Source organism: Acomys russatus, chromosome 29, assembly GCF_903995435.1.
Source record: "Acomys russatus chromosome 29, mAcoRus1.1, whole genome shotgun sequence".
Classification (NCBI taxonomy): Eukaryota; Metazoa; Chordata; class Mammalia; order Rodentia; family Muridae; genus Acomys; species Acomys russatus.
This window is the reverse complement of record NC_067165.1, coordinates 21,269,575-21,282,844: the sequence shown is the minus strand read 5'-3', so window position 1 is coordinate 21,282,844 and position 13,270 is coordinate 21,269,575. Positions and strand designations below refer to the sequence as shown.

Below are 13,270 nucleotides of genomic sequence, written 5' to 3'. Positions count from 1 at the left end.
GCCAAGGCTACACAGAGAAATCCTGTCTCGAAAAAAGAAAAGAAAAAGGGCCTGGGGGCTTTGTTATCTCTGAAAATTTCCAGTTCATATTTTTGGACTGTGATTCACTGCTAGTAACTTAAACCAATAGTAAGAGATTATTGTGTTTTTGTCTGTCTGTTTTTGGTCTGGGGATGGGCAGTGGGTTGAAACTGGGTATCATGCAGCTCACAGTTACCTTGCACTCCTGATTTTCCTTCCACTGACTTCCAAACTCTCCTATGTTTGGATTTGTTTTTTGAGATATAAGGAGACTGTGTGTGAAAAGGAAAGGGGCCAATGAGATGGCTCAGAGGGTATAGACTCCAAGTCTGATAACCTGAGTCTGATCCTCAGGCTCTGCATAGTATAAGGAGAGCATAAACTCCCATAGGTTGTCCTGGTGCATGTGTATCTACCCTCCCAACCCCCAACAAATAAATAAATGCAAACTAAGAGGGGGAAAAAACTTTATTGAGAACCTGGGAAAGTGGCTTGTTGAGTAAATGTGTTTTAGACAAGCCTGACAGCCTGGGATTAATGCCCAGACCTAAGTGGTATAAGTCCGACAGACCATGTTCATGAATACAGCCCCCAACACACACACACACAAATTAAATACAATCGTCAAAACTCTTCTGACTTGTGTGTGTGTGCCTGTGAGTTTTAGCACACCACATGTATGCAAGAGCCCCAAGGAGGTCAGCAGAGGGATTGGATCTCTTGGAACTGGAGCTGCAGGTGCTGGGAACTGAACCCAGGTCTTCTTTAAGAACAACAATGCTCCCTTAACCAGTGAGCCATCTTTCTAGTCCTAAATGTAAGTTTTAAGATATTTTTTAAAATTGGGAGATAATGGGTGAAATGGGATAATAGCACACCATAACTTGGAGTTCACCCAGCAAGCTTAGCTTGTCATTTCTTGTCAAGTTGGCCAGGTTCCTCGAGTACATTGTGTACATTATAGATATTTTCTAATTTTCTATTTTAGGAGTATTATCAAACCCAACAACCCAAAATTCAAGATAAAAGAAACTACATTTTCAGACAGTGGTGATAGAATTAATCATGACTTTTCTTGATCAATAGAATAGCCACATTAGTCCACTTCCTAAACCTGCCTTTGGATATTATGCCATTGTGGTTTGGGTTTCACATCCAGAAGTAACCTCTGAAGGGAAAGCTGCACATACATGTGAACGACAATACTGTTTCCTTCCTATCCTAGTTCTAAAGCTCCACAGTTGACTACCTTCTCTGATAGCACCTGGCATGAATAAAATGCTTCCTGCAGTTCCAGCCAAGGCTGTTCAGCTTTCCTGTTGTGGTTGTAAGAAAGTTCTTCAGAAGGGACAGACAGCTTTTCAGAGGAAAGGAGCCCCTGATCTTTTCTGCTCACAGCAATGCATAGGTAACCACGCATCACCTGCCGTCTCAGTACTTCCTCTCAAGAGGACATGCTTAAACTGCTCAAGGTAGGTCACTCTGAAGGGCGCCTTTTCTTTTCTTTCTCTCTCTCATTTCTTTTTTTTAAATAAAGATTTATTATATATACAGTGTTCTGCCCACATGTACACCTGCAGGCCAGAAGAAGACACCAGATCCCATTATAGGTGGTTGTGAGCCACCATGTAGTTGCTGGAAATTGAACTCAGGACCTTTGGAAGAGCACCCAGGGCTCTTAACCTCTGAGCTATCTCTCCAGCCTTAAACAGTGCCTTTTCTTTTGCTGTATAGATCTTGGTCAGAGTGTTGGTTATAATTTTTAGGATCGCTCAGAAGTAGTTTTGGTTGTTGAGGGGTTTACAGATATTACATGGAACAGTGGAGAAGCATTGAGAATTTCTTCATTAACATTTGTTTTGCTAAATAAATGTGACAGTTGTGAGCATTAAATCATGTTTTCCATGCTCAGAATATGGATATGTTACATACACTTTTTTTTTTTTTTTTAATAAATTTTTTTTTTAATTTAATTTTAATTTATGTGCATTGGTGTGAGGGTGTCAGATCTTGGAGTTACAGACAGTTGTGAGTTGCCATGTGGGTGCTGGGAATTGAACCCGGGTCCTTTCGAAGAGCAGACAGTGCTCTTAACCACTGAGCCATCTCTCCAGCCCACACTTTTTTTTTTTTACTTTTTTCTTTTTGTTTTTTTTCAGTCAGGAAGGAACTCATTTTCAAGATTGTGTTCTCTTGCTTGCTTCCAATTACCTTGGAGTTTTTGTTTTTGTTTTTTGTTTTTTTGTTTGTTTGTTTGTTTTCATTGTTTTAAGATAGGGTCTCACTGTGTAACCTTTGCCTGAAGAGCAGACTCACAAAGACCCTCCTGCCTTTACCTTCCAAGTGCTGAGACTGCAGTGTGCCACCACACTGGACTGCCTATACTTATTTTTTTTTTTTAAAGATTTATTTATCATTGAATGGTTGATTTAAAAAAAAAATACCAATGGGGAAAAAAAGGTTTAATCATGTGCACAGTGTTCTGCCTGCTGTACAGTGGAATACAACCATTTACTCCATGAGCTGCTTTTGGCCACAGTCTTTATCCCAGCAGTAGAAACAAACTAGGACAGTTTTTAGATTTTTTAAAGATTTGGGGGGGGGGGCAGGGGGAGTAGGGGGGCGTTGTCCCTGGATTTTAGAAGAGGGCACTGGATCCAATGAAACAGGAATTACAGACAGTCATGAGCTGCCATGTGGGTGCTGGGGATTATCAAGGCTCCAATTAAACTAACTTTAAAATGTTCTTTTATTAATAACATGCTCAATTTCTAGAATATAATTGGCTTGTTTTGTTTTATAGTAAATACATGGCAGAAGGATCCCAAGAACTCACTGCCCAACCAAACAGTGACTCTAGCTCCCAATTAAGTGAGAGACTGGGTCAGGACAATACGGAGGAACAAGAGGGAAAGATACCCAACACTTTGCTCTGTGCCCCTCCTGTGCGCACGCACTCATAAGTTACTTCATATATTTATCCTTCTGTTAACAAGCATTTGTTGTTTATTTTTAGAGACATTTTAAATCTGAAGGATATGAAGAGTGTCCCATTGGAGGATAGTAGCTATAACAAAAACTTTTGTAGCCAATCTTGTCTTTCATCATATGAAGAAAAAAGAAAGCCATGTGTTCCCGTATGTTCTGATAGCACTTTCTATAAGTGCAGCGTGTGTCAGAAGACATCTGCTGTAAGTTTCAATTATTTTTAACACCTGGAAGAATTCTAGTGATCCGGCTTACATGTTGTTTGTTACTATTTCAGTCTTTGCAGCAATACCGACTTGTCAATTTTTCATTCTGCTGATGAGTTTCATTATGGATTGGTGTAAGGACTGTGATCTATATATACTCTATCCCACCTACTTCAGGTGGAAGCACAGTGTCCTTACGTGAATAGTGCAAAGAATACCAACGCATGGGAGCCAGTGAGCAGAAAGAACCACTGTCCCAAACCCTAAATGGGTTTGGTATCATTGGAGAAGCTTCTGAGAGCAGAGAAGCTAGCTGTGCTCTAGTGGACTGAGTGAGATGCACAGTGACTGATTTAATCCCTTTTTATGGAGTGAGACTAACATAGATCTTGATTGTTATGTGATGCTTTGTGATGTAGTAATACATGATCCCAGCATGTGAGAGACAGAGGCAGGTGGATCTTTAAGGCCAGCCTGGCCTACTTACCAAGGTCTAGGTCAGTCAGATAGTGAAACCCTATCTTTTTTTTAAAAGGAGGTGGAGGAGGAGGAAAAGAAAGAAAAGGCAGGAGAGCCAGGTGTGGTGGTGCACACTGTAATCCTAGCAAGATGTAGGTTCAGGCTGACCTCTGCCTCTACCATAATTATAGGCATGAGCTATCACACTTGGCTGCTCACCCACTTATTAAAGCATACAATGCAGGGGCTGGAGAGATGCTCAGAGGTCAAGAACGCAGTCTTCTCTTCCAGAGGTCCTTAGTTCAATTCTCAACAACCACATGGCAGCTCACAACCATCTATAACGGGATCTGATGCCCTCTTCTGGCCTGCAGATGTATATGCAGGCAGAGCACTGAATATGTAATAAACAAATCTTTAAAAAAAAAAAAAAAAAATACAATGCAGGGCTGGAGAGATGCCTCAGTGGTTAAGAGCACCGTCTATTCTTCCAAAGGTTCTGAGCTCAATTCCTAGCAACTACATGGTGGCTCACAACCATCTGATGCCTTCTTCTGGCATGAAGGTGTATGTGCAGGCAGAACATTGTATACATAATAAATAAATAAAAATCTTTAAAAAGCAAAAAGACAAAAAAACATAACTCCTGAATGCCTCCTTTCAGACAGAAGGACTCCTTCCTCTGTGTGTGCTAGGGGCTAAACATAGGGTTTTATTCGTACTAAGAAAAAGCTCTACCACTGAGCTATACTTCCAGCTCCACAGAAGCATTCTGTAGGCAGCACTCCAGCAGAGGAAGAGATTCTGATGGTACCAGTTTCATTGACAATGTCATCCAGACAGAAAAAGGATCAGGGCACACTCAACTGTGGTTACCTAAAGAGTCTTTGGAAATCTCAGTTTCTTGATATTTTGATATACCATCATATGTAAAAAATAAATAAGTATATTTATTTGTTTTGTTGTTGGTTGTTTTCATGGTGGAGTTTCTCTGTGTAGCCCTAGATGTCCTGGAACTCACTCTGTAGACCAGGCTAGCCTCAAAGTAGATCTGCCTGCCTCTGCCTCCCAAGTGTTGGGATTAAAAGCATGTGTGTGTAACCACCTCCCGGTGGGTCTTTTTTTTTTTTTTTAACTTACTATTATGTATACAGTGCTCTGTCTACATATATAACCACGGGCCAAAAGAGGGCATCAGATCACATTATAGATGGTTGTGAGCTACTGTGTGGTTGCTGGGAATTTAACTCAGGACCTCTGGAATAGCAGCCAGTGCTCTTAACTACTGAGCCATCTCACAAACCCCGGAGTCTTATATTCTCCCCCCACCCTACCCCCCGATTTTTTTGAGACAAGGTTTCTCTGTGTATCCTTGGGTGTCCTGGACATGCTTTGTAGACCAGGCGGGCCTCAAACTCACAGTGATCCGCCTGTCTCTGCCTCCCGAGTGCTAGGATTAAGGGCGTGTGCCACCACATCTGGCTGAGTTTTATATTCTTTTTTTTTTTTTTTAAGATTTATTTATTTATTACATATACAATGTTCTGCTTGCATGTACACTTGCACACCAGAAGAGGGCATCAGATCACATCATAGATGGTTGTGAGCCACCATGTGGTTGCTGGGAATTGAACTCAGGACCTCTGGAAGAGCAGACGGTGCTCTTCTTAACCACTGAGCCATCTCTCCAGCCCCAAGTCTTATATTCTTAATGGCATTGGGAGGTAGGCTTCGCATTCCCATGAATTATAACTTGATTGAGGAGTAGTTGGTTTTTGTTGATGTTGTTGTTCCTAGCAGTCTTACTCCATATAGAAATAATTCCCTTCTAACGAAAACAAGGATCATTTTCCCATGGATCCCTTGCCCATTAGGGCTAGAATGAGATTGTCCCACATGGTTTAGCCCTGGTTGTCCTGGAACTCACTTTGTAGACCAGGCTGGCCTCGAACTCACAGCGATCCGCCTGCCTCTGCCTCCCAAGTGCTGGGATTAAAGGTGTGCGCCACCACACCTGGCCTTGTTCTTTCTTTTTTAAAAAATAATTTGTTTAGGAGTTGGAGAGCTAGCTTATCACTTAAGACCCAGGGGCCCAGTTCAGTTCCTACCACCCACATGATGCTCAAAACCACCTATCACCCGAGGCCCAGGGATCTGGTACCATGTTCTGGCATCTGCAGTAACTGCATGCACATAGTACACTTCCATGCAGGCAGAACACTCACACACTTAAAATAAAGATAAAATAAGTCTGACAGCCTGAGTATAGTCCTCAGGACGCACATGGTGGAAGGAGAGCATGAACTGATTCTGAAATTGTCCTCTGACCTTCACTTGCATGTGATAAGACTGCATCCCCCTAGCCCCCCCCCCATACAAATAAATGAGTACTATAACTTTTTTGTAGGATTGATTTGTTTCTATTTCTGTACATGGATGTGTGCCTGCACATCTGCATGTGCACCACATGCCTGCAGATGTCCATGGGTCCTAAAGAGGCTGTCCTATTCCTGGGACAGGAATCACAGGGAATTATGAGTGACTCAGCACAGATGCTGGGAAACTACCTTGGGTCTCCAGAAGAGCAGGGAGTGCTCTTAACTACTGAACCATCTCTCCAGCCCATTTCCTGGCTCCTTTTTTCTTTTTCAAGACAGCGTTTCTCTGTGTAGCCTTGGATGCCCTGGACTCCCTTTGTAGACCAGGCTGGCCCCAAACTCATAGTGATCCGCCTGCCTCTGCCTCCCGAGTGCTGGGATTAAAGGCGTGCACCACCACGCCCACCTCCTGGCTCTTTTATCGGTATTCTAGGCTCCACAGGGAAAAAAAAATGCTGTGTTTTTTTTTTTTTTTTCCGAGACAGGGTTTCTCTGTGTAGCCTTGGCCAGCCTGGACTCACTTTGTAGACCAGGCTGGCCTCGAACTCACAGCGATCTGCCTGCCTCTGCCTCCCGAGTTCTGGGATTAAAGTCGTGCGCCGCCACGCCCGGCAATGCTGTGTATTTTTAATTTTTTTGCACTGTGTACCAAAAGGCAGTCTGTCCGCCATTAATTTCCATGATGTAGGAAGACTAGATGGCGACCTCCCGGCTTACGGCCTTCCTCCTTTGTCCGCTTCCTCTTCCTGATCTGCTGCACTTGCTTCCTGTTCCTATGCTGCCTTCTCACAAAACATTTGTCGTGTTTCTTGTCTTGTTTTGCTTTGCTTTGTTTTAATTTTTTGAGATGGAGTCTCTTTGCATATCCTTGGTTGTTTTAAAACTCACTTTTAGGCCAGGCTGGCCTCGAATTTAGAGATATGTCTGCCTCTGCCACGCCAGCTTTTTTTTTTTTTTTTTTTTTTTTTTTTTTTTTTTTGAAATGGGGTCTCCTTGTGTAGCCCAGGCTGTCCTGGACTCACTTTGTAGACCAGGCTGGCCTTGAACTCACAGAGACCCACAGGCCTCTGCCTCCCAAGTGCTGGATTAATAGTGTGCGTCACCACTCACAACTATGCTTGTGATTCTTTACCTTGAAGTTAGCGTAGAGTAGCAGCTCTTAAACCTGTGGGTCTCAACCCCTTTGGCGGGTTGCATATCAGATATGTATATTATGATTCATAACAGCAAAATGAAAGTTAAAAAGTAGCAACAAAGCTGGGTGTGGTGGCGCACTCTGGGAGGAAGAGGCAGGTGGATCGATGTGAGTTCGAGGCCAGCCTGGTCTACAAAGGAAGTCCAGGACAGCCAAGGGTACACAGAGAAACCCTGTCTCGAAAAACCAAAAAGAAAAAAAAGAATTAACAACAAAACAATTGTATGGTTGGGGGTCACCACAGCTTGAAGAACTGTATCAAAGTTCACAGCATTAGGAAGGTTGGGAACCTCTGGCCTAGAGGGACACTTACCGCCCCAGTACCTCACAGTAGATGTTAAGTCCCCTTTTCTTTCTCTCCAGCCCTGGTACAAGGCTTTCTTGAGCTCATGTTCAAGGATGTAATGAGGAAAACATGGAAACTAACCTTGTGTTCTCATTCAGCAGGCTGTAGTTGCCTAGGATAATCAACCTCTCTCTCCATTGCATTTGCATTATTACTAGTACCGTTGGTGTTAAATGTTAGGGCAGTTTTCAGATAAACTCATCAAGTTGCCTCATTCTGTTGTTGCAGCCTATACTCTGTTCTAGTTTTTAAGGAAGTATGAAGAATTGCTATTGTTTGTAATATTTCGGCTAAGAGCAGTTTCAGTATGCATGCTTAGTGTCGTTAGTACTGCATATGATATGCCAGAAATATGAATGTTATTTTTAATTTCTAAACAGAAACCACCAAGAATACTTAGATCTTTTCCTTGTGAATCACTGAAACTGTCAGATGAGATGGCTGTGATTACTAATGACTTGGGAAACACAGAGGTTTTCTGCTCTGTTTGTTTTTCTTCATACAACAGAGCTGTGATGGAGTCTTCTCCAGGTAATACCTAACGGAGTTGTGCTAAGCACTGGAATGTAGATACACACTTTGCTTTTGACTTATAACTGATTAATTTCTATGTTAAAGTAACTTAGAATTCCAAGTGAGTGCTGGAGAAATGCTGCTCAGTCCTGAGGACCCAAGTTCAGATCCTAGCACCCATATAACAACATGCACCTCACAAATAAAATAATCTTTATTTTTTTAAAAATCCAAACAGACTGCTAACGTAGCTCAGTTGTCAGAGTACTTGTCTAGCTTGCATGAAGCCCTGAGTCCAACGCCCACTGTGGCTCAGGCCAGGTGTGATAGCGCACTCTGAGTGCATGGTAGGCAAGCACTCTCCCACTGATTGACAGCCCTCAACACAGAACCACTTACTATTAAAACAGTACTTTCTGCTGGATCATAACAAGACTTTTTGTTTATTTTTGTCAGTTAATGTTTCCGTGGTGCACAGTGCTCCAAAAGAGAATCTTTGTCCAAAAAAATATCCAATTCCTGTTATAAGCAATATAATGTCATTAGTACACGATCAAGTTGGCCTGCTTGTGAACACTGATCCTTTACAAGGTAAACAGACATTTGACACAAACAGTGTCTGGTCATGTTGTTGAGTTTGTTTGTCTGTTTCCTGGTATGAAATAAGCTGCATGAGCTTGTACTGTTAAAGTATGAGGTCACGAGTCTGTGCTTTAATTTATTTCAACAGGCACACTTCCTTCTGTACCTACAAATGTCATTATTCACGTAAGTTTTATCCTAAATTTTTCAATCTTAAACAGATTTCATGTGTTTGTGTGTGTGTCTGCGCATGTGTGTGCGTCTGCGCATGTGTGTGCGTTCATTCATAGATATATTTTCATACACATATTTATGCTATAAAGTATTGTGGCTTGAGAGATGGCTCAGCACTTAGGAGCTCAGACCTGGGTTCATTCCCAGCCACCCACATGGCAGCCTACAACCCTCTAACTCCAGATTCCAGAGGATCTGAGAAGCCCTCTATTGGCCTCTGCAGGCAATGGACACACAAGTGGTGCACAAACATACATGTAGGCATAATACCCATACACAACTTTAAAAAGTAAAAATCAAAATTAAATTTAAAGTATTACTGTTTTCCTCTCAGTTTTTGTTTGTTTGCTTGTTTGTTTAAGGCAAGATCTCACTAAGTAACTGGCTGGCCTTAAATTCTGCCTCTGCCTCTAGTATGCAGAGAGTAAAGGGGAGTGTCAGCATGCCCAGCTTCTTTTTGAGTGAATAATTCTAGTCATCTGAGTAATAGAAGGGTTTTTTTGTTTTGTTTTGTTTTTTTCAAGACAGGGTTTCTCTGTCTAGCCTTGGCTGTCCTGGCCTCACTTTTTAGACCAGGCTGGCCTCAAACTCACAGAGCCCTGCCTGCCTTTGCCTCCCAGAGTGTTGGGATTACAGGCGTGCACCACCATGCTCAGCTAATAGAAATTATTTTTTGCAGTTATAGACCTACAGCTCCCTTAAACAGTTAGTGCTGAATCCAGACGGCAAATAATAATTATCGGGCTGCAGAGATGGCTGAGAGGTAAGAGCACTGTCTGCTCTTCCAGAGGTCCTGAGTTCAATTCCCAGCAACCACATGGTAGCTCGCAGCTATCTGTAATGTGATCCGATGTTCTCTTCTGGCCTGCAGGTTGAACATACAGATTTAACACTTACATACATAAAATAAATTAATCTTTTAAAAAACAATAATTGTTGCTGGGTGTAAAGTGGCGCAGGCCTTTAATCCCAGCACTTGGGAGGCAGAGGCAGGTGGATCATTGTGAGTCGAGGCCAGCCTGGTCTACAACCAAGGCTACACAGAGAAACCCTGTCTCAAAAAACCAAAATACTACTACTAATAATAATTGTTAATGTCACTCATAGAGAATCTTATGCTATAACTTGTCATTTTACTGTGCTACAACATAGATGTGTTTTGATATATATTTTTGTTGTTATTGTTGAAACTGTTAACATTTTTTGTCCTAAGAGCTCACCCAGTGACCCCAGTAGTGGTGTTGGTAACCGTGTGGGACAGCCAGACCTCCTCCCGTCTTCATCAATGGTCTTTGAGGGCACAGCTGGTCCCAGTGCAGAAGTACAGAGCAACAGTGAATCAAACCGGAGTCCTATGTATAACATGGGATCTATGAAAGTAAATGACAGACGATGTTATTCGAAGTCTACATCTACAGAACAAAACTTTAAAAAGGAGCCACAAGACACTAGAAAATCTTGGCACCCAGGTTTTCAGCGTGTGAACACCAATATTAAGAATGAAGTTGCTTTCTGCTACTCTTGCCACTTGTTCTACCAGAAAAGTTTTAGCTGCCACAGAGACTCTTTTGCAACCCAAGGAACTACTGACTGGAAGAAAATGCTGGAAACATTCAGAAAGCATGAAGAAAGTGAAGTGCATTTAAAGTCACTGCAGTTTTGGAAGCAATACCAGTTTCTCCATGAAGTTCCACGTGAAGATTTGCCGGGTTATTCAAAGCATAGTGAGCGAAATAAAAGGTACCTAAAGTTCATCATTGAAAATATTTTATTTCTTGGAAAACAATGCTTGCTTTTAAAAGGAAATGACGAGTCCATTTCCTCTGTTAATAAAGGCAATTTTTTGGAATTACTGGAAATTAGAGCAAGAGATAAAGGAGAAGTGTTTCAGCTCATGAGTTCACACGTTGACTTCTATAGCAGTAAACAGGTCCAGGGAGAGATTATTGAAATAATACAGGCTGAAATGTTACAAGACATTGTGAGTGAGATCAAAGCCTCCTCAGCTTTTTCAATAATATGTGAGGAGATAACTGGTAGTGCGACCAAGCGACAACTTTCAGTGTGTGTGAGGTACCCACAAAAAACACCAAGTGCTGTCTTCGTTAAAGAAAGGTTTCTGGGGTTTGTTACTGTTGAGGAGATGACTGGGGTCCATGTGTACAGGCAAATCAAAGCTTACCTCCAGCAGATTGGAGTGGATTTTAATAAAATATGCGGCCAAGCCTATGACAGTGCCACAAATTTGAGGATAAAGTTTAATGAAGTTGTAACAGAGCTCAAGAAGGAAGAGCCACGAGCTTTGTACGTACACTGCTATGCACACTCTTTTGAGTTAGCAGTGATCAGTTTTTGTAAAGAAGTAAAAGAACTCCGAAACACACTGACTACTCTCGGGTCTTTGTTCAACGCTGTCCGTGTGTCTGGAGAAATGTTGGCAAGTTTGCAGACCATGTGTAAGCTGAGTCAAAATAAAACTTGTAAAAAACACACCTCCCAGTCATGTTGGACAGCCCATGACCATCTGTTGCTGTCTGTGATGGAGTGCCTTCCTGAGATTGTCGAAGAGCTGGAGTCCGCGGCTCGCCAGTCCTCAGGCACAGCTGTGGCCAATGAACTCAGTGACTTGGTGGTGGTGGTTACCAAGTTCGAATTCATATTTTGTTTGAAATGTCTTTACCGAGTACTCAGTATTACAGGGATTCTTTCAAGAGAGTTTGAAAGTGAAACTGTAGACATCTTTTCTTTGTTTTCAAAAATAGAAGCAATTTTGGAATGTTTATCTTCTGAAAAGAATGATACGTATTTCAGAACTATCTGGGATGGAGCAGACGAAACATGTAAAAAAATAGCCAGCAAGGGTTTTGAGGTTGAAAAACCCTTTTTCCAAAAAAGAAGAAAAATTCAGGAAACAGTAGATCCTGGCAACTCAGAGCGTATGTTTTTTCTTACTTCAGCAGATGAATATTACAAAATTAATATTTATTACCAAGCTTTGGATACTATATTAAAAAATTTAAAGTTATATTTTTCAGAGTTTGACTATTGCAAAATGAAACAAATTTCAGAGCTGTTATTGAAGTGGAATGAACCATTAAATGAAGCAACAGCCAAACACATCCAGGGATTCTATAAGCTTGACGCAGACATCATCCCAGAGCTCAGGTTTTACCGGCAGTATGCAAGTCTCAACTTTGTCACAGAGTGTGGCTCCATAAGCCTCACTGACCTTGGCTGTCTGTTCATTCAACATGGTCTCCACAATAACATTCCCTGTATCTCAAAACTGTTACATATCGCTTTATCATGGCCAATTACTTCAGCAAGTTGTGAGAAGTCATTTTCAGCACTGCCTCATCTTCGAACATACTTACTTCGTACCATGGGACAAGAGAAACTTAGTAGCCTGGCTCTGATGGCTGTTGAGCAAGAACTGGTAAATAAATTGATGGAGCCTGAAAGACTCAGTGGGCTTGTGGAAAAATTTATAAGTCAAATGAAAGATACATAAGACTTGCAACTTTGCCATTAATTAAAAGAATTCTGCAGTTTTATTGAAATCCTAGTTAAGCTTTGTTTCTCTGTTGTTCTTTTGAGATAGGGTCTTACTATGTAGCCTAAGCTAGTGTTTGAGTTTGTAAGCTCTAGTGACCCGCCCTCTTACCTAATTTTTGTCTATTAAAGTATTTCAGTTGACATTGTGTTAGGCAAATGTACATGTAACACACTTAATGAGCAACTACTACATACCCGGTAGCGATCCAGCAAAGAATTAGAGGACTCTGGAGTCCAAAGGAATGTAGTTTTCTAATGTAGAAATCCAGTAAGAAGTCAGACATGGCGGGGCATGGTGGCGTACACCTTTAATCCCAACACTTGGGAGGCAGAGTCAGGCAGATCATTATGAGTTCAAGGCCAGCCTGGTCTACAAAGAGAGTCCAGGACAGTCAAGGCTACACAGAGAAACCCTGTCTAGAAACAAACGAACAAAAAGACCCTGGTACCAGCACAGAGACACTGAGTGGCCGTGAGTTTAAGGTTCGAAATACAGAGTGCGTGGACTAGGCAGGGGCCACCCTTTAACATCTGCGTTAGCTTATTCCAGGAGGAAAGAGGGCAGGGTTGTAGGGAGAAGTTTAGCAAAGCCAGATTCAGCTTTGGTTCTGTCACCTACCTGGCTCATTTAAAAGAGTAAAGACAAGTTTAAACAGGTAGCACCTGACCCTCACTCAGGAACAGGAAACTCATTCCAGGGTTTCAGAGAGCCCTCCCCACCCCCCACATCTGCCCCCAGCTCAGATCTGGGCTGTCCATCCCTTCTGAATTCTGGGCCCCCTGTAGGCATTAT

General features: G+C 42.0%; 1 protein-coding gene across 1 annotated transcript; it reads left to right on the top strand.

Moving 5' to 3' along the window:
• Positions 1-1,299: 1,299 nt before the first annotated feature.
• On the top strand, positions 1,300-12,984 carry LOC127211357 (zinc finger MYM-type protein 1-like). The gene is made up of 6 exons (XM_051171188.1): positions 1,300-1,493; positions 3,038-3,212; positions 7,974-8,124; positions 8,563-8,697; positions 8,837-8,874; positions 10,136-12,984. The coding sequence occupies exons 1-6, from the start codon at positions 1,300-1,302 to the stop codon at positions 12,431-12,433; spliced, it is 2,991 nt and encodes a 996-aa protein (XP_051027145.1). The 3' UTR covers positions 12,434-12,984.
• The last annotated feature ends 286 nt before the right edge of the window (positions 12,985-13,270 follow it).

Bases quoted from the DNA above. Each gene is read 5' to 3' on its own strand.
- LOC127211357 (XM_051171188.1), top strand. From the start codon at position 1,300: ATGCTTCCTGCAGTTCCAGCCAAGGCTGTTCAGCTTTCCTGTTGTGGT. The intron at 1,494-3,037 runs GTAGGTCACTCT...GTTTATTTTTAG, and splicing joins ACATGCTTAAACTGCTCAAG to AGACATTTTAAATCTGAAGG. The intron at 8,125-8,562 runs GTAATACCTAAC...TATTTTTGTCAG, and splicing joins TGTGATGGAGTCTTCTCCAG to TTAATGTTTCCGTGGTGCAC.